The 17,334-nt window shown below is 52.9% G+C and overlaps 1 protein-coding gene across 4 annotated transcripts; it reads left to right on the top strand.

Annotated features, from left to right (window-relative positions):
* Window positions 1-914: 914 nt before the first annotated feature.
* On the top strand, window positions 915-15,176 carry DMKN (dermokine). Of its 4 annotated transcripts, XM_081273090.1 has the most exons (21): window positions 915-2,070; window positions 2,310-2,489; window positions 2,594-2,650; window positions 2,897-2,947; window positions 3,066-3,116; window positions 3,147-3,206; window positions 3,849-3,902; window positions 4,311-4,373; window positions 4,532-4,582; window positions 6,809-6,853; window positions 7,784-7,843; window positions 7,989-8,036; window positions 8,198-8,245; window positions 10,735-10,791; window positions 11,128-11,175; window positions 12,645-12,692; window positions 12,801-12,851; window positions 13,183-13,248; window positions 14,169-14,192; window positions 14,301-14,348; window positions 14,858-15,176. In XM_081273090.1, the coding sequence occupies exons 1-20, from the start codon at window positions 1,711-1,713 to the stop codon at window positions 14,346-14,348; spliced, it is 1,470 nt and encodes a 489-aa protein (XP_081129216.1). In that variant the 5' UTR covers window positions 915-1,710; the 3' UTR covers window positions 14,858-15,176. The 4 variants fall into 4 exon arrangements, with proteins under 4 accessions (XP_081129216.1, XP_081129215.1, XP_081129217.1 ...); XM_081273089.1 differs by having other exon boundaries at window positions 3,066-3,206; XM_081273091.1 differs by lacking the exon at window positions 12,801-12,851 and having other exon boundaries at window positions 3,066-3,206.
* Window positions 15,177-17,334: the final 2,158 nt, after the last annotated feature.

Raw genomic sequence — 17,334 nt, forward strand, 5'->3', positions numbered from 1 at the left:
GGGGGCCCAGATTCTGTCCTGAATCTCATAAATTCAACTCCATTCAGAGGACAGCTGGAGGGTTTTGACAAGCAGGGGGTGGCATGAGACACTGAAATGACAGAAAAGGCTCTGGGGCCGGGGCTCAGGAGTGAGGCAGGTCTGGGCTGGCTCAGGGTGTCCTCTCTGAGTCCAGTGTCTATGTCCTTAAATGGGATAATAATACGACCTATTTGTATGATTCTGAATGTGCTTAGTCTGGTGCTGGGCACATAGAAAGCCTTTGATAAACTGGAGTTGCAATTATTGTTATTTTTGTTATTATCACCATCACCACTATTATCATCATTACAGAGTCAGAGACGGAACAACAGGGAGGTGGGGGCTGAGGACAGGCAGGGAAGGTGTTTACATGCTAAGAAGTGTTGGATGTTACAAGTCGGGTGCGGGTGTCAGGGTGGAGAAAGAGAGGAAGGGAGAGACTGACAGAGAGACATTGGGAAAGGCAGATGGAAACCGGCCCCTCCTAACCGGGTGATGAATCCCAGTGATACCAGACCGAGACCGTGCCAAGTGGGAGGACCTGGGGCCCCTGGGAACAGAGAGGCAGCCATACTTGCCAAGCAGGGGTGAGGCCTGGGGAGGACTCCCAAGATCCTCATGCAGGCTGGACTGAGGATAAGGGCCACGGTGGCTCCTGACCTTGTGCTAACCCTGCTCCCTGACCAGCACCGGCTCCTAGGGGAGGATGAGGGGTGGGTGCAGTGAGCTGATGCGGTCCCTCCCCTCCTGGGTGGCCATGAACTCACACAGGCACAGGGGTAAACAGGATGGAAGCCTGGGTCAGCTGTTCCCTCCCTTGGTCCTTCCCTCCCACTCTCCCCTGGGGGTGGCTGTCCCGCCCAGCTCCTCATCTCCACACCCAGCTCTCTCAGCTGAGAGCATCGTGGACACCAACTGAAATACCTTAAGGACCACTCTCAGGAGCCCGCCATTCCTTCTCGAACCTCAGAACCTCCAACGCGGCCCCCGTGGCTTCCGGTGTCTCTCCATGGGCTGGAAGGTGTAAGGCACCTTTAGGTGGCAGTAGGGGTGGGGGAGATGGGAGCAGTGAAGGCCAGCTGACACTGAGAAGGGCCTAGAAAGGGCACCTGCCTCTCCTCCTAGGCCTGAGTCTAGGCCAGGGCCCTCCCAGGAGGCTTCCCCTCCTTGCTGGGGTCCTGCCTTGATTCCTGTCTCCCAAGTGCCCCCCACCTACCTCCAACGCCTCCAGGAGACACCAACATCTATCTCCTTAGATGCCCCTGTCCCCACCCTGTGCCCCAAATTCCTGGGTTGGGCAACTGGAACACTCTTGTATCCGTCCCATTCCAGTTCTCCCTCCCTGTGCCCGGGCTCCCTCTCTGTTTCGACAGACTCTCAGACTCACAATTATGGCTCATTAGCCTATCGGTGGCTGGCCCCTGAGTCACCGGGGGAGGAACCCTGGCTGCCCAGCCCTGTCACCTTCTCCCAACCTACGGTATAAGGAGTAGTGACAGGGAGGAGGACTCTGGGAAGGCAGGGGAGTCTGGGAAAGGAGAGAGAAGGCTGTGAACCTGGAGGGAGGGAGAACAGGAAGGCAGTGGAAGAGGAAGGCAGAGGGCTCGGGCCAGAGGAGGGAAGGGGTGACAAGAAGCAGATTGGTGGGACAGAGACGCTCCGGGGAGAGAGAGAGGGAGCCGGACAGAGATGAAGTTACACGGGTCCCTGGCCTGCCTCCTGCTGGCCCTGTGCCTGGGCAGCGGGGCTGCTGGCCCACTGCAGGGTGGAGGGGAGAGCGTGGGGCAAGGGCTGGGAGATGCTATTAGCAATGGAGTTGGGGAGGCCATTGGCCAAGGAGCCAAGGAGGCAGCCAGCTCTGGAATCCAGGATGCCATTGGCCAAGCGGGTGGAGAAGTTGCCTCTAGAACCAGGGAGCTGGGGGACACTGTCAGCCACAGGCTTGGGGAAGCGGCCCGGACCCTGGAGAACACTGGGAACGAGGCCAGCAGACAGGTGGAGAACGCCATTCACTACGGAGTGGATGCGGCCCGCGGCTCTGAGGCTTGGGTGAGTGGCTGGGAGTGGGCAGTGGGCTGAGGTCCTGGGGTGACTGAGGGATGAATGGGGTTCTTATCTGTGGCTTCTGGGCAGTTTTTTGCACATTATGTACCCTTCCTCTGCGGCTATGCAGCCTCTCAACCTGGTCCCTGCTTTTTCTGGCTCCTGTCCATCTATGGCTGTTTGCCCCCCCCCCCCCCATCAGAGTCAGAGATGGCCACACTGAGTGCAGATGTTCTGCTTTGCAGGGAACATCTGGAGGCCATGGCATGTTAGGCCATAATCAGGGCAATTTTGGAGGCCCAGGGTCTCCCTGGGGCCAGGGACACCCCGGAGGCTCAGAAGGCAGCTTCGGAACCAACTCTCTGGGAGGTTCCTCAGGCCAGGGAGGCAGTGGAGGGTCACAAAGCTTTGGGACTGATGCTCAGGTAAAGTGACCACCCCTCCCTGCTGCCCGCCTCACCCTCCTCCGAGTCCACACTTTCCAGCCTCCCTGGTTCTTCCGGATCCCACAGTCTCCCCTTCCCTGCAGGGAGCAGTGGCCCAGCCTGGCTATGGTTCAGTGAGAGGCAGCAGCCAAAATTCAGGGGTAAGAAGGAGAGTCTGGGGACAGAGCGGGCCTCTGGGTGCAAGTGACAGAAAGAGGGGGAGTGACAGAAAGTAAGGAGAGGGGAAGGGAGGGCTGGGGTGGCGGGAAGATTGACTGGGGAGAGGAGGGTACAGGAGGAGCTGGGGAGAGCAATGAGAGGGCGGAGAAGAAAGGAGCGGAGCAGGTGGGGCCAGCCTGGGAGAGGAGCTAGGGACACTTAGCCAGGTCGGCCCCTTCCTTCTGCAGTGCACCAACCCCCCACCCTCCGGCTCCGGTGGAAGCTCTAGCAACTCTGGGGTAAGAGGACAGGCCGCTGTGGAGGGAGGGGACATTCGGCTCCCCTTGTCCTGGCCAGAGGCAAGTAGAGGTGGAACAAATCATGGTCCCTGTCCCCACCCTCCATCCTGCCCCTCAGGGAAGCAGCAGCTCACAGTCAGGCAGTGGCGGCAGCAGCCATGGTGGCAGTAGTCACAGTGGCAGCAGCAGTGGTGGCAGCAGTCACAGTGGCAGCAGCAGTGGCAACAGTGGCAGTGGCAGCAGCTCTGGGTCCAGCCGGGTAAGTTCTGCCCCTTGTCTGAGGGCAGGGATGGGATGAGGTCCTGGTGGCGCCTGCGGGGGAGATGGGCTCTGGGTCCCCTGGAAGCCACCACAGCTCAGGGGTGGGTGGCATCACGGGCAGTCATCATCCTGGGGCTCCCCCACCTTCCCAGTCCAACTACAGGGCTCCTCACTCAGGCACGTCCGGTTTACCCAAAAGCTGCCCTGTCTACTCCTACCTACTCTACTTCCTTCCCTCCCACCCTACCACAGCAGGGAAGTCCTACCTCCTGTCTAACCTCTATTCCTTGCCCACTGGGCAAGTCTGAGTGGAGTTGGCAGTGGGGGAGGGAAGAAAAGAGATGGGCACAGAAAAATACGATAGTTGTTTGGGAAGCTCTCAGAACACGTGAGGACGTGCACAGGGCTGTGGTGTAGACGGCACTAATAACTGTGGCCACAGGTGGGGTTCCTGCATGGTGCACGAGAGGCCAGGAGGGGTCTTCCTTAGATGAGGGGCCTGGAGACAGGGGAACACACCAGGCTCCTTGGGGGTTTGGGAAGGGTGTCAGGCCAGACAAGGTCAGAAATTACGACAAACCCAAATAGCGAGCTGCTTTAACTTGCTGCCCCTTATATCTCTCCCTCTCCCCCTGGCTAGGAACGACAGCCAGAAAACTCCAGGGAATTGGATCAAAGCTTTTCAGTGTCCAAGGTAAGGACTCTCCAAGTCCCATTTCCTTCCTGGGTTCTAAGGAGAAGGGCTGGGGCAGAAGAAGCCCACCTGCCCCCCGGTGGCTGGATGGCGGCTCCTGGTGGCTGGTGGGGGGTGTGGGGCAACAGCTCAGACTCCCCAAATCATCTCCAGCTTCAAATACACACCTGGTCTTCTCCGTGCTCAGAACAACTTCCCTCAGTGACCAACTGGCTAAAGATTGGGGAGAGATGGGTACCGGAGGCGCCCATCTCTACACCACAGCCCTGTACACGTCCTCACGTGTTCTGAAGAAAGGGTGAAGTCTCACGGGAGGGTGTTTCTCAAAAATCCATAAAATGACTGGAACGCCCTGGTCCCTCTGCCAGGCCGAGTCAGCCAGCGTGTGACCCCTGCTTTTCCTTGCAGGGATCCGACTCCGGCCCTTCCTCAGGCAGCAGCAGTGGTAGCAGTGGTGGATACAAGCCCGAGGTCAGTGGCTGGGGAGTCACCTGGGCACAAATCTCCCTCAAACTGTGGGGAGAAAAACAAGAGGGGTCAGCCCTTGTGGGCTGAGGAGGGCCAGTTAAAAGCCCCATTTTGGGGCTGGTGGTTGGGAGGGGACAGCAAGTCTTCTCTTTCTCCCACAGTGTGACAACCCAGGGAATGAAGCCCGACAGGCCGGAGGATCTGGGATTCAGGTGAGAGACAAACCTGTCACTGTGCCAGCTCTCAGGAGTCCACTGGGCTCAGCCCTATTCCCTTCTCGGGGGGGGAATGACAATTTAGGTGGAAGAGACTGAAGGCAGATTCTTAATCATACCAAGAGCCTCCAGGGTCAGAGTTCATGGTGACTCTTTTGTGATACACCTCACTGAACCCCGCAGATGGGCCGTGGGGCACGCCATGTGAACCAGTGTTTGAGAAACAGAATCATTTCATTGTCCCATCCCCGGCCAGGGAGCAGAATGCAGTGAACTCTGGCTAGGAAGTTTCCTGGAGAACACATTTCCTCCTAGTTGTTCTGGGAATCTGGACATTAGGGTCAGCAGAGTGTGAGGTACGCACACCTAGAGCTCTTGTGCAAAGGTGGGTCCTGACTCAACAGGTCCGGGTGGGGCTGAGCTTCTGCAGTTCTCACCAGCTCCTAGGGATGCTGCCCTGTGGGGCCACGCATTGGTGGCAGCGAGGAACAAGGCCAGGAGGGAGAGGATGGGGTGGTTGTGGGCGGCCCTCAGATAAACTGGCTCTCTGAGAGCTCCTCAGGTATTAGGATGCTAGCAGCCCCCACCCTTCTTGGGGTACTGGAGATTAGATCAGGGGTGCTCTACCATTGAGCTACATCCTACAAAAAGCTACAAAAGAGAAGCCCTTTTTATCTTTTGACACACGGTCTCCCTAAGGATACCTTGAACTTGTGATCTTCCTGCCTCAGCCTCCTGAGGCGCTGGGATTACAGGTGTGCACGAATCTGCCTGGCAGGGTGCTAACCTTGCATTGGTTCACATGTTTAAATTTTTTTTTTCTCAGTTTGTAACTCTTTTTTTTTTCCTAGTATTTTATACCCCAATGTCTTAATGACATCGAGAGTCAAAAATCTCCCTCTTTTCCTCTGTGGTTTCTGCTCTTGGTGTACGGCTTTACAGGCCAGCTCTTTTCCAGTATCATCAATACTTATATGATTTCATTTTTCCCAGTGTAACTCTTTAATCCCCCTGAACTTTACTTGGCCTCTAGTGCTCTAGCCCCACTCCTCAGCCTAGCCAGACAGGTTCGCTGATTGGAGCTGGGTGGTCCTTCATGAGGGGCAAGCAAGCCGACAGCAGAAGGGCGGAAATGGATGAGTGTAACTGATGTTTCCACCACTAGCTACCTGATATTTCCAGCCTCAAGTGTCACATCATTTCCACTGCTGATTTCAGATGCCACTAATAAATACCTTCACGTTTGGGGGGAGCTCCCGGGAGTTCTGATTTGCTGAATAGATTCGTCTGTCCTGGCGCGGGAAACCCTCAGCTTTCCTTACAGTAGCTTATGGCCCATGACTGTCCATCAGCACCAGTCTCCTGCCACCACTGACCTTTCCCAGTGTTTTTCTACCTGCTCCTAAACCCTTTATCCTTCCAAATTAATTTTAAAATTATTTTGACAACTTCCCAAGGACTTTTAGAGGAATCGCATTGTCAACACATATATTTTTGAAGATGGCCCCAGGATCTGGAACAGGGCTCTGCATCTCACTGTCCTATCCTCTGGGGCTTCAGTGGAGTACCGGGAGGGCCCAGCCGTTCCAGAAACATCAGGGTAGAGAGGTGGCGGCCTTGAATGTAGCGGCTGAGTCCCTAGTAAACGGGGTGAATGAAGGCCAGCTCTCTGCAGCAATGTGAGCAGAGCCGGCCTTTTCACAGCCGGGTGTACGTGTTAGCTCTGGGAACGAGGAAGTGACAATGGAGGAACCTACCTCTAATTTTGGAGGAGACTAAGGGCTCTGCTGGGCCACCTGGGCTCCCACTGGCTTACCAGCTGGCATCTCCTGTCTTCCCAGTGCAGACATTAGCCCAGCTGGGGTCCTCCGGTTTGAGTTAATTCAGTCCCACAACCTGGCTTGTTCCTGCTTTGAAGCCAGGGGAGAAATGAGACCCTTCCTGTTGCATTCTGGGCAGCTTGCAGAAGCAAATATGAACAGAGAGGGTGATGTTATCCATAAACACCATAAGTGAGCAGTGACTTGGTCCATCATGGGAGGAGGCTGAACAGGATCTTCCAGGGAAGATGGGGTTCCATGGAGAGAAGGAGCTCGTTCTTGGAGTCCTGGGAAGTCTTCTGTCATGCTTGTGTCTCAGTCCCCTGATTCCTGAAATCTGTTACCTGCATCCTGCTGTTCTGCCTCTCCTCCCCACTGACTTCTCCATGTTCTGTCCCCCTAGGAAAGCAGAGAGAACAGTCACCTCCTTGGGGGGTCCAATCATCAGGTGAGCCAGGGGGCAGCCAGAGCTGGCTTTAGCAGAAGGAATGGTGGGGCGTGGGTCAGAATGCCAAGGACCTGGGGAAAGAAACAAAAATGTCAGTTTCTTCTTGTAAACTGCTTTGAAACTGTGTCGGTTGACTACTGGGAGACCAAAATGGCAGTCGGGGATCTCCATCCCCCGCCTTCATTCACTCATCCCCTCCCTTCCTCCCAACTGGGATCAGAGCCTTAGTACTTTTGCAAGGAGAAAACATACTAAAGTAACAGAAGAATGGCCAAGGAGTCATTGTTTAAAATGATATTTAAGAGGTCAGTGTGAAGAAGTGGAAAGCTGTTGAACTTTGGGTTAGAAATGGGGGTTCACTTGTCATCTCTGCATCCTCAGGCAAGCCAGTTAACCTCTCTGAGCTGAGGTTTCTTTGATTGAAAAGGGGATAATGAAGTCTGACTCGCTCACCTCCCACAGTTTTTATAGAGCTTTCTGTATCATAACCAGACCAAGGTAGTACAGAATCCAGACAGGGAAACAGATCCTGAGGCCAGCTGCTGGACACCTCTTGAATTTCAGTTTTTCTTATCTGCAAAATGGACTCAGCTCCTGCATAGGAATACGGCTGGATAAGGCACAGTGCTTGGTGCATACTAGGACCACATCTTAGCTGCTCTTGTTATGGGTGTGTTTTGGGATAGGAGAGTGTGGAGGCAAGAGCGTGAATCTGATTCCACGGCCTGGGTAGGGCTATCTAGAATTGTCCTAGAAGGGCTTTTTGAGGTGGGACTTTTAGGTACCATGTAACGAAGAAAAGCAGGTCAGTTTCCAGAGAGGAGCAGAGAACTGTGAGCAATGGTGGAGACTGAGCCTGCGCAGGTGCACAGATGCATGCCCAACAGAATGTGGGAGCCTTACACTGAGCAGTCCCTTTCTCCCACCCAGGGGCAAGGGTCCAGTGGGGACAGTGGAAGAGGTGATGCTGTCAGCGGTCTCAATACCGTGGTGAGCGGAGGCACTCCTTCGCCTTGGGCTGGGAACATGCTGTCAAGCACTCTTTGCCTCCCCTCTTGACACCTCATCTCCTGCCCCTGCCTCTTGTTCACAAAGTGACTTCTTGATCTCATCCCATTTCTCATTGGTTCCTTAGAACTCTCAGACGTCTCCTGGGCTCTTCAATTTCGACACTTTCTGGAAGGTGAGTTCTGTATGATCACTCTGCCCTGTCCCTTGGTCCTACAGTGTAAAATCCTCTTTCTATACCAACAGTCAACAGAAGTCCTTGACTTCTCCTGGTCTGAAGCCCTGAGCCGAGTACATCCTGACGTGATTTGGATATTCCTTTTGTTTTCTTTGCAGAATTTTAAATCCAAAATGGGTTTCATTAACTGGGATGCCATAGAAAAGGTAAGTTCTGGCGGGTCTTGCAGTCCTGATCTTTTTTTTTTTTTTTTTTTTCAGTCCTGATCTTAATGGGAGAGGAATATAGGGAAGAAGCGAATCCTTTGCTTGTTGAGCCAGGGGAACAAAAATGATGGCCACTAAGAAGGTATTCAGGCAGGGCGAAAACCCAAACCCAACCCACCAACAAAACTTGGGGAGGGCCAGCAGAGACATGAAAAGACAGGGAGAATAAGGACACTATTAGGAGTCAGGAAGAAGGCAAGGGATGAGCCTCTTTAAGGCCTCAACATGTAGACCTGACCCAGTTCTGAACCTCAGGTTCCCCTCTAGAGCTGGAAGGAAGTTTAAGGAAAAGGAAGGTTAAGGAAAAGGAAGTAGGCCTGATCATAAGGCACAGATCGCATGGGAGTCAAGTAGCCCTAAAAGGCCACGTGGGACTGACACCCACACAGGAAAAAAGGCAAAGGAAATAAACAGCTGCCCAGTGCCTGTTGGGTGACAGGCATTAGTCTGGGTCCTGTGCATATGTAACCTTAGAAGATAGTTGGCACCTAGAACCTCTCTCTCCTTCCTTCCTACCCCTCCCTCTTGGAGCGGAACCTCCCGGCCAGGCCGATTTGACACCAGAATAGCAGTGTGGGGGTGCTGGACGGGAAGGGAGGGGACACAGGGGCAATTAACAATCCAGACACACTCCCCAGGCAGAAGCTGTGACTTGGTGGCCCACTGCTGTGATTTGTTTGAGCCACTCTTTTGGATTGTGTTAAATAATGTGAATTAGAGAGCTAGGGATGAGGCTCAGTGGAAGAGTGCTTGCCTGCCTTGCATAGGCCCTGGGTTGGATTCCCAGCTCCATTAAAAAAGAATGGCTGGGCTCAGTGGCTCACATGTGTAATTCCAGTGTCTTGGGAGCCTGAAGCAGGAGGATTGCAAGTTCAAAGCCAGCCTCAGCAACCTAGAGGGACCCTAAGTAACTTAGGGTGACCCTGTCTCACTAAAAAATAAAATAAGGGCTGGGGATGTGGCTCAGAGGTTAAGTGCTCCTGAGTTCAATCCCTGGTTCAAAATGAAAAAAAAAAAAAAAAAGAATTAGTTTCGAACATTTAAAAGTTGAGACTTCATTTAATGATTTGGGTTTCTGTCCTCTCTTGAAAAATGTGGTGACCCGAGGTCTCCTTTTCCCTGGTCAGTAAATGACAGGTGGGGGCTGAGGAGCAGCTACTTTTTGCCCTGGGCTCTTGATTTTCAGGGTGACACTGCCCCACTGACTGGCCTGGGAGCATGAGGTTCTGAGCCCTAGTGTAAAAGGGTGAAGCCTCGGACCCCTGCCTTCCCAGGACTTGTGGTCTTTCTGAGAGAAAGGGGTGGTGATAGGTAGAATAACCCAAACCCGGGAAAGGTGACTCTGCTTTCTTTCTTGGGAATGAGGCAGAGTGTGAGAGAGGAGAGGGCAAAAGGTCTCTGCTCCAGAAAATTTCTGGTTTGAATGAGAGCCAGGGGACACATCACACTTCCCACAGGACCAGGACAGACTGCCAAGCATTTTTGTCCATCTGTCGGGGCAGCGAGACCATGATCACAGTTAGGCAGGATGGCAAAGGCCAGTCTCCTGGAGAGGCAGGTCCTTCAGGAAGAGGGAAAACAGGGCAGAGAAGGTGTGGAGCACCGTCCTCCTTCACAGTGAGGACAGGGGAGCTGAGGATGTCCCCAGACTGAGCAGTAAAGACAGAGGAGCCCCATGTAGTGCTCCAGGTGAGGCGTGAGGGTTCTCAGGCCAAGCTGGGCTATCCGGATTTGCCTAGTTGACAATGGCAGGCTAAAAGTTCCCTAGAGATTTCTGGAACATGCTCTATGCTACCCTGCCTTGGCCCACCATGCCCCCTAATTCATATTCCTCAAGCTCTCTCTTAGAACCTATTTCTTTGCCCAGGACCAGAGGAGCTTTCGCATCCCGTGACCTCCAGACAAGGAGCTACCAGCTGGATGGGAGCCCCCGCTCCCTTCCTAAACACCGCTCCCTCATCCCCAGTCTAGACCCTCACCCTTGAAATAAACCATAGCTGCCCCCCACTCTGGTCTCTGGTGCTTTCTTCCGTCTCCACTGTTGTCTGGGGCTGGGGAGAGGGGTGCACACCCACAGCTTTGGGAGATGCCAGGAGGTGGCACTGCAGGCAAGAAGGGGTTGTAGGGGCAGGTCCTGGTCCCGAGGTTCATCTACAATTATGTTGTACCCCCAAACCTGGGAGGGGTGTGGGGAGAGAGACTAGAGGCTCTGTGTTAGGGGAGGGCAGGTGGGTTCATGGCTCAGAGATCTAACTTCTCTCTCCCTCCGTTTCCAAAACAGTTTCTGGTGTCCTTAGACTCCCAGAGTCCCCTCCAAATCTTAGTCACAGTGAGGTTCTGAAGGCTGAGAAGGGTCAGGAGCCCGAGTCAGGGCTTAGGTGAGCAGGGTGGGGCACCCTGCTAACCTGCTCCCCACCTTTCATCCACAGGGCCGAGTCCCGTCCCCCAGCACCCGAGCCCTCCTCTACTTCCGCCGCCTCTGGGAGGTAGGAGAATTCCCACGTTCCGAAGAACTGGGGATCACGGTCATCATGCCCTTCCCCATGCCTCCCTCAAGGCAGTTACCCTCAGTTCCTGCCCACTTGTCCCCGAATTGCCTTTCTTTTCATTTTTGAGATGGGTCATCTCACCCAAATCTTGTCACCAATGCCATCTCAAAATGACCAGCCACAATCTCCTACAAGCTTATCTTCACTAAGTTGCACCCAGCCTCTCAAGTCCATTCCAAGGCCACCTGGAAATCTGCCCGTTTGCTGCCACTTCCCACCCTCTGGGTATTGCCCCCCACCCCAAGCCTCTCTCATGGCTCCTTCTCCCTCCAGAATTTCAAACAGAGAACTCCTTTCTTCAACTGGAAAGAAATTACTGAGGTAAGGGGGGCAGAAGTTCTCTTTTCAAGGTGAGGAAGCTCAGCTCTAGGGGACCTCAGGAGCTTGGGGCCTTTGGCAGGTGGCATGCTGATGTGGCTGTCCCAGTTTCTTCCCCTCCCTGCTGAGGGAGGGTGCCTCCTTCCTTCCCCACCCTCCTAAATTTATGCAACCTTGAGTGGGGGTGGGGTGGGAGAGAAGTCTTGCGTCACTGAAGGAGCAGGGTGGGAGGGCTTCCCTGGGATAAAAGCCCAGCTCCAAGGCTGGGGCCTCCAGAGGAACAGAATCATGAAGCTAGCCACTGTCTCTGCCCTGCTGCTGATCCTGCTGGGCTTGGCCTGGCTCAGAGGGAGCCACAGCTGGGTGGGTATTTCAGGGTGAGCAGGTGCAGGGAGATCATGGCGGGGGGGTGGGGAAGACAAGGGGATCTGGGGCTGGGGTCGACTGTAGGTACGAAAAAGTGGCACTGGGGAAGAAAGACTAGGGAAAACTGGAGGGAGAATGAGAGTACGGGGATCAGATCAGGTTCAAGGGTGCGCAGGTGCAGGACGTCTGAATATCTGAATCTTGGGGAGGAAGAGCAGGATCTTTGGGGCCTGAACTCCACACCTTGATCCTTCATGGCCATTGGCCTTTGGGAATTAGAACCTTTGGGCCCCAAGGCAAAGGTCGTCCACCTGGGCCAGGCATGTGAGACTCTACAGGTGGGTTAAGGCCCTCCGTTGAATGTTGTTATGCATGCAGGTAGGGCCACTGTTGCTATGTCATCTGATTTTTCGAGAAAATCTAGAAATATGATTTTTAATTGTTTGCAACTAGTCTTTTTTTTTTTTTTAATTTAAATGAGCCCTAGCAAAAAATGTCTGAAAGCCTATGGACAACCAGTTTGTGACCTCAGTGTCACAGAGTAAAGAGTGGGGTTAAGAATTCAGGTCAGGTGTGAATGAGGCAGAATTAGGTTAGACAGGACATCCCCTTTTGTTCCCCCCTTTTTTGACTAGGAGCTAGCCTAATTGTTTAGCTTCAGTAATAATAACTGGTCCTTCCAAGGACCTTGCAGGGAAGAGCATTGATGCGGGGATTAAAGGGCCTATAAGGGAGTAGCAGGGGTTGGTGTAGACAATTTTTTGGTAGGCTGTGGCTAAGGGATCTGGGTCTGCCCCAGAGGAGCCTGTGAGGACTCAATTCTTGCCATTCTAGTGCATTCTCGGGCCAGAGTTGCCAGTGCTCCCAGTGTGTGGGTGGGTGTGGTGTTGCCCAACCTGACTCTCCACCATCACTCCCCAACCCTGAGTGTGGATATCTGTGTCCTACATCTATCTGGGCCACTGGCTTAGGATGGAGGGGTGGGTTGGGTGAGATGGGGCTCCAAGAGGAGGGCAGGGCCTAGGCAGCAGGATGAGAGAGCCCTGGAAGCCCAGCAAGGCTGAAGGACCACGAAGATGCTACTGTGGCTTCTTTCTCCCTCCCAGGATGCAGACGTGTATACATTACAGAAGAGGGCTGGCGGTGCTGATCAGGTGGGTGTCTTTGTCCTCAGACTCCCCTGGAAGGCCCTTGGTCCCTCTCAGCCCTATTCCTGAGTCTGGCCGATCTGAAATTCTCTCTTTTACTCCCCCACCCAATAGTTTCCTCAGCTTGGCTCAGGAAGGCAAGAGGTGCCAGCTGTAACTTCCAAGGCAAGACATCTGCCCCCTGATGGCTTGATTTAGACTCTACTTCTTCCTTGGTCTCCCACCCTCACATCCCAAGTCACACTTGAGGAGTTGGGAGAAGTACCAGGGAGGGAGGAGGCAGGCCCTTTGGGCTAGAGAGTGCAGTGGGGTGAGGGCTGGGCTCTGGCTGGCTGGAGCTGTCTATGAAACCCAACACAGCGGGGAGAAATCAGGGCTTCAGGAAACATCCAGCTGGGGCAGGGCCGTGGGGGGCTTCTTCCAGAGCAAAAAGTCTTCATCCTTCTCCTTCCCTCTCACACCCCACTCTTGTCCCCACCCGCTCTTGCTCCCACAGAACTACAATTACAACCAGCAGGCATATCCCACGGCCTACTACGGGCAGGTCAAGACCCCTGCTAAGGTGAGACTTGCCACTGCCCTGATTTCTCATGGTGGGGGTGTCTCTGCAGGGGGGAGAGGCAGGGGCATTCACTGTAGGGCCCACCCTGTTCACTTTGACAAACAGGCCTCCATGTCCCTTCATGAGGGAGACTCAGGTGCCCTGAGAGCAGTTTGGAAGTGGGGGGCAGAGGGAGTGGTCAGTATTCCTCACAGTTATGGTCTCAGAGGAGGTTCAAAGGGGGCAGTTTAGTGCAACAGAGAAAACTGAGAAGGATCTGAAGATCCTTTCAGAGACAGAATGTGGCTCTAACAAATTATGTCCCGCCAGGACAAACACACAGGTGGCTTTTCTTTGTAGTGCTTGCTCTGTGTCAACTTCTTTTTTGAGTGTGTGTGTGTGTGTGTGTGTGTGTGTGTGTGTGTGTGTATGAGCGGGTAGGAGAGCAGACTGGCACTTTGGGGTAACTAGCCCAGGAACTCTTGGTGGGAAACCAAATCCTCCATGCCTTGAAGGAAATAAAAGAAAAAAAAATACTTAAGAGTTTTTTTTTTCGCTTAGCTGCAAGGAAAGCAATCTTACAACAGTAGGAAAAGAATATGCTAGATACTAATTAGCCTGGCAAAGAAAAATAGGTCAGGGATTTTTCTCTCCAAACAATAAAGCCCTTGTCCCTCCTGTGGTCATGGTGTCCTCAGGGGCCATATATGTATGGTGCTCTCCTAGTGTCCTCGGGACATCATGGCTCTGTATAGACTTAGGGTGATAAGTCCACTGTGGGAACAAAACCATAGGCTCAATGTCCAGTCAGACTGAAGGTACTTGGTGATAATCCTGGCTTGTGCCTGCCCCTGCCATTGGGCTCTTGGTGATTCCTGAGGACAAAGCAGTGTAGACGCCACTGTAGCCCCATGTCACCTCCTCTGATCTTCTCTTTCCAGGGAGGAGCCACGATTTCTTCCTCGGTGAGTAGGGGGACAGAGAGAATCAGGGTCCAGACAGAAGGGGCCTGAGGCCAGAGAGAGTGGAGGGGACAGTGCAGTGTGCACTCAGCCGCTCTCCTCATCCTTCAGGCTTCCCGGGTGCGCCCTGGCCTGCTGCAGTGGGTGAAGTTTTGGTAGGTAAGTGTCGAGCACAAGGCGGCCTCCTCCGAGCTGAGGCAGGGTCACCTCTGGGGCAGGCTGGGGTCTTGACAGCTCCTGGAACCTCAGTCAGCTACCTGAAGTCAGGTTTCCTCTGGGTGGATGCTGTAAGGAGCTTCAGGAGATGCAGACGCCATTGTGGGGTGTGGAAAGAAAATCACTGAGGACACAGGAGAGCACCTGTGAGTGCCGAATGAGGGGCTGGAGAGAGCGGGCACCGCACAGCAAGGACAGGGAACAGGGTCGCAACTGACCCGGGAACTGTGGGTAGAAGTTCCCAGGTGGGACGAAGTGAGGCTCCAGGGGGGAAGCTGTTATTGGTGGAGCCACAAAATTTGTTTTAGGTAGGAGCTAAACGTGAGGGAGCTGCAGGCGGACAGGCAGGGCAGCAATGAAGCCGCTGAGCCCGGAGCCAGAGGAAAGCATATCAGCCTCAACAGATTCAGGGGGATCACATTGGATCATTTGATCTTTTTTTTTCCCCCTAGAAAACCACTTTGAGTCACGACTGAGACCTATACATACCTGCCGGCAAGGAGTCTGACTGAGCTGCTCTCCAGCTGTCCCAGCCTGAGCCGCCCCGGCCTGGGTGCTGACCCCCGTCTTCTGGGCCGGACCTGGCTCACCTGTTCCTTGTTTCTTCCCACTCCACCATGGTGTCTCCGTCACCACCAGCCTCATGGGAGAAACCAGATGCTTTCTTCATTTGCTCCATTTGTGACATGAAATCACCGTGACAATTTTGCAGGGGGAATTTTCTACTCTTGGGTTTCTCTGGAAAATAAACCACGAATCTGGTTTCCCTGAGACTTTCTCAAGTTGTATTCTTTACCACAACATCATGGCCTGAATCTAGGAGGATGGGAATGATTTAGGGTCAGATGATCTGCTTTCCTGCTGAGAGTAGTATCCAACATGGTGTGCTGAGAGATAAGACCTGGGTTTTAGTCCTGACTTGATACAAAGCAGCTAGCTGATTACATCATGCCTGTTTCCCCATCTATCAAAACAAAACAAAACAAAAAAAACTTTGACCAACCTATATCTGAATACCATGCTTACTTTATTTGAAGCAGTCACAGGTGTTAGTTGTGGAGCAGGCTGAACAAATGTTAGCTGCAGGGTGGGCTGAACACTCGACCCTCTCTGTCTGGTTCCTTATCGCTTGTTTGCCTCAAGTCTGAACACTCAACCCCACTCAAGCCGGAACACTCAATCCTACCCGTTTGGTGCAATGGAAGCCCACATCTAGCCCCTGCACAGTCTGCCTGAAGGCAGAAGATGACACCCTAGCAACTACTGTGTGATCCAATCACTGTACACCAACAAGGCAGCTTGCAGACCCGGAGACCCTATTAGACTTAAGCAGCACAGCAAAAGGGATATAAGACCTTCTCCTGCCGGAACTCTCTCGAGCTTTCTCCCTTTCTCTTGCTTTGCTCCCCTCCACCTTTTTCTTCTCTCTCCCTGCTCTTTCTTTTTTCCCTTCCTTCCCTGTCGATCAGACACCACCACAATAAAGATCTCTTGGGGGGACTGGAGTTGGGGCTCAGCGGTAGAGTGCTTGCCTAGCACGTGCGAGGCCCTGGGTTTGATCCTCAGCACCACATAAAAATAAAGGTATTGTGTCCAATTACAACTAAAAAAAAAAATCTCTTGGTCGCTCTGAGTGTCGTGGTCACTTTCCTTTCAATAGGAAGTAGGATGTTGTTCAAAATAAGAGGATCAGTTCTGAAGTGGCACCCCCTTTCTAAACTGAAAAATCTTAACTGGGCCTCTCTAGAAATCTCCACCATGGCTGATTTTAGGACTGTCAGCAAAAGAATCTCTGCAAAAGAGTTCAATGTAGATAAACTTCCTATTTTCGTGTTACCCTGTTTACATGGCCACTGGCTGAGAAGATACCAGCACTCCAGATGCTGGACACCCCCTTACTAGTTTTCACAAACATATCCAGTATAGTACTTTGAAGAAATGTGCAAACAAGAAAGGCCTCTGGCCTTGAGATGGGGCTTCACAGAGATGTCTACATTTTTAAGATAAGTTACAAATGGGCTCCATGGTAACCGCTGGCAGGGGGAAGATAGAAAGAAGAGAAGAAGCTCTCCCCTTCTCAGGTGTTGTCCTTGAAGAGTTAACATGCCCAGAACAGTGAAAGAAAAAGCTGCTTCTATGTGAACTTCTGCAGACTGTGAACTTCTGAGCCCCTCCCCTTACATGCTGGATATAAAACTCTGAAACTCCCTGAACTCGGGGTTCAGGGGATTGATTGATTACAGCAAAGGCTGTACCCTCTGAACCTGGCTGCAGCCAAATAAAACTGTTTCCTGCTGTCTTTGGTGCCTTGCCTTGTTTGTCCCTACAACAGTTCCACAAGGCGGGATATAAGAGCAAGGGCTGCCTGGGACTATGCCTGGGCCATGTGAATTCATAATGCAGAAGGAGATGCAGTGGGGACAGGGTCAAAGTCATTATCTTATCATACAGCCACCGATTTTCCAGGATAGAGAGGGAGGGATGTAGAAAACTTCTCCATTACTGTACCAACGAAAGAGGCAGAAGTGCCTGGTGTGGGCTGAGGCCAGGCTTCTCACAAGCTGATTAGCCCTTGGGACAGGGCTGTAGAGTCTGCAGTTAAAAATCTGAGTCCCATTGAGCTGATACATCATGCCCCAATTAAGAAGTCCCCTCCACTGCATCCTCTGAACATCCCTGCATAATGCAGGGAGTAAAAGGAAGACACGAACCCCGCTGCCAGCCTAAGTGATCCCTCCCAGATTGAAAGTTCTCTAAGGGCACAACACCTGTCTTCCTTCTGAGCTGCCCCAACCTAAGCACAGGGCCTCAAATAATTGATGAATAAATGAAAGAAACTCAGACTGACTCAGGGAAGGCAACCTGTTCAAATTCACCTGCCTGGGAGAAAAATCACATCTACTCCTTTGCTTTGTGCCCCTTTCATTTA

This window comes from Spermophilus citellus (genome assembly GCF_964194105.1).
Source record: "Spermophilus citellus genome assembly, chromosome: 18".
In the NCBI taxonomy this organism is placed as follows: Eukaryota; Metazoa; Chordata; class Mammalia; order Rodentia; family Sciuridae; genus Spermophilus; species Spermophilus citellus.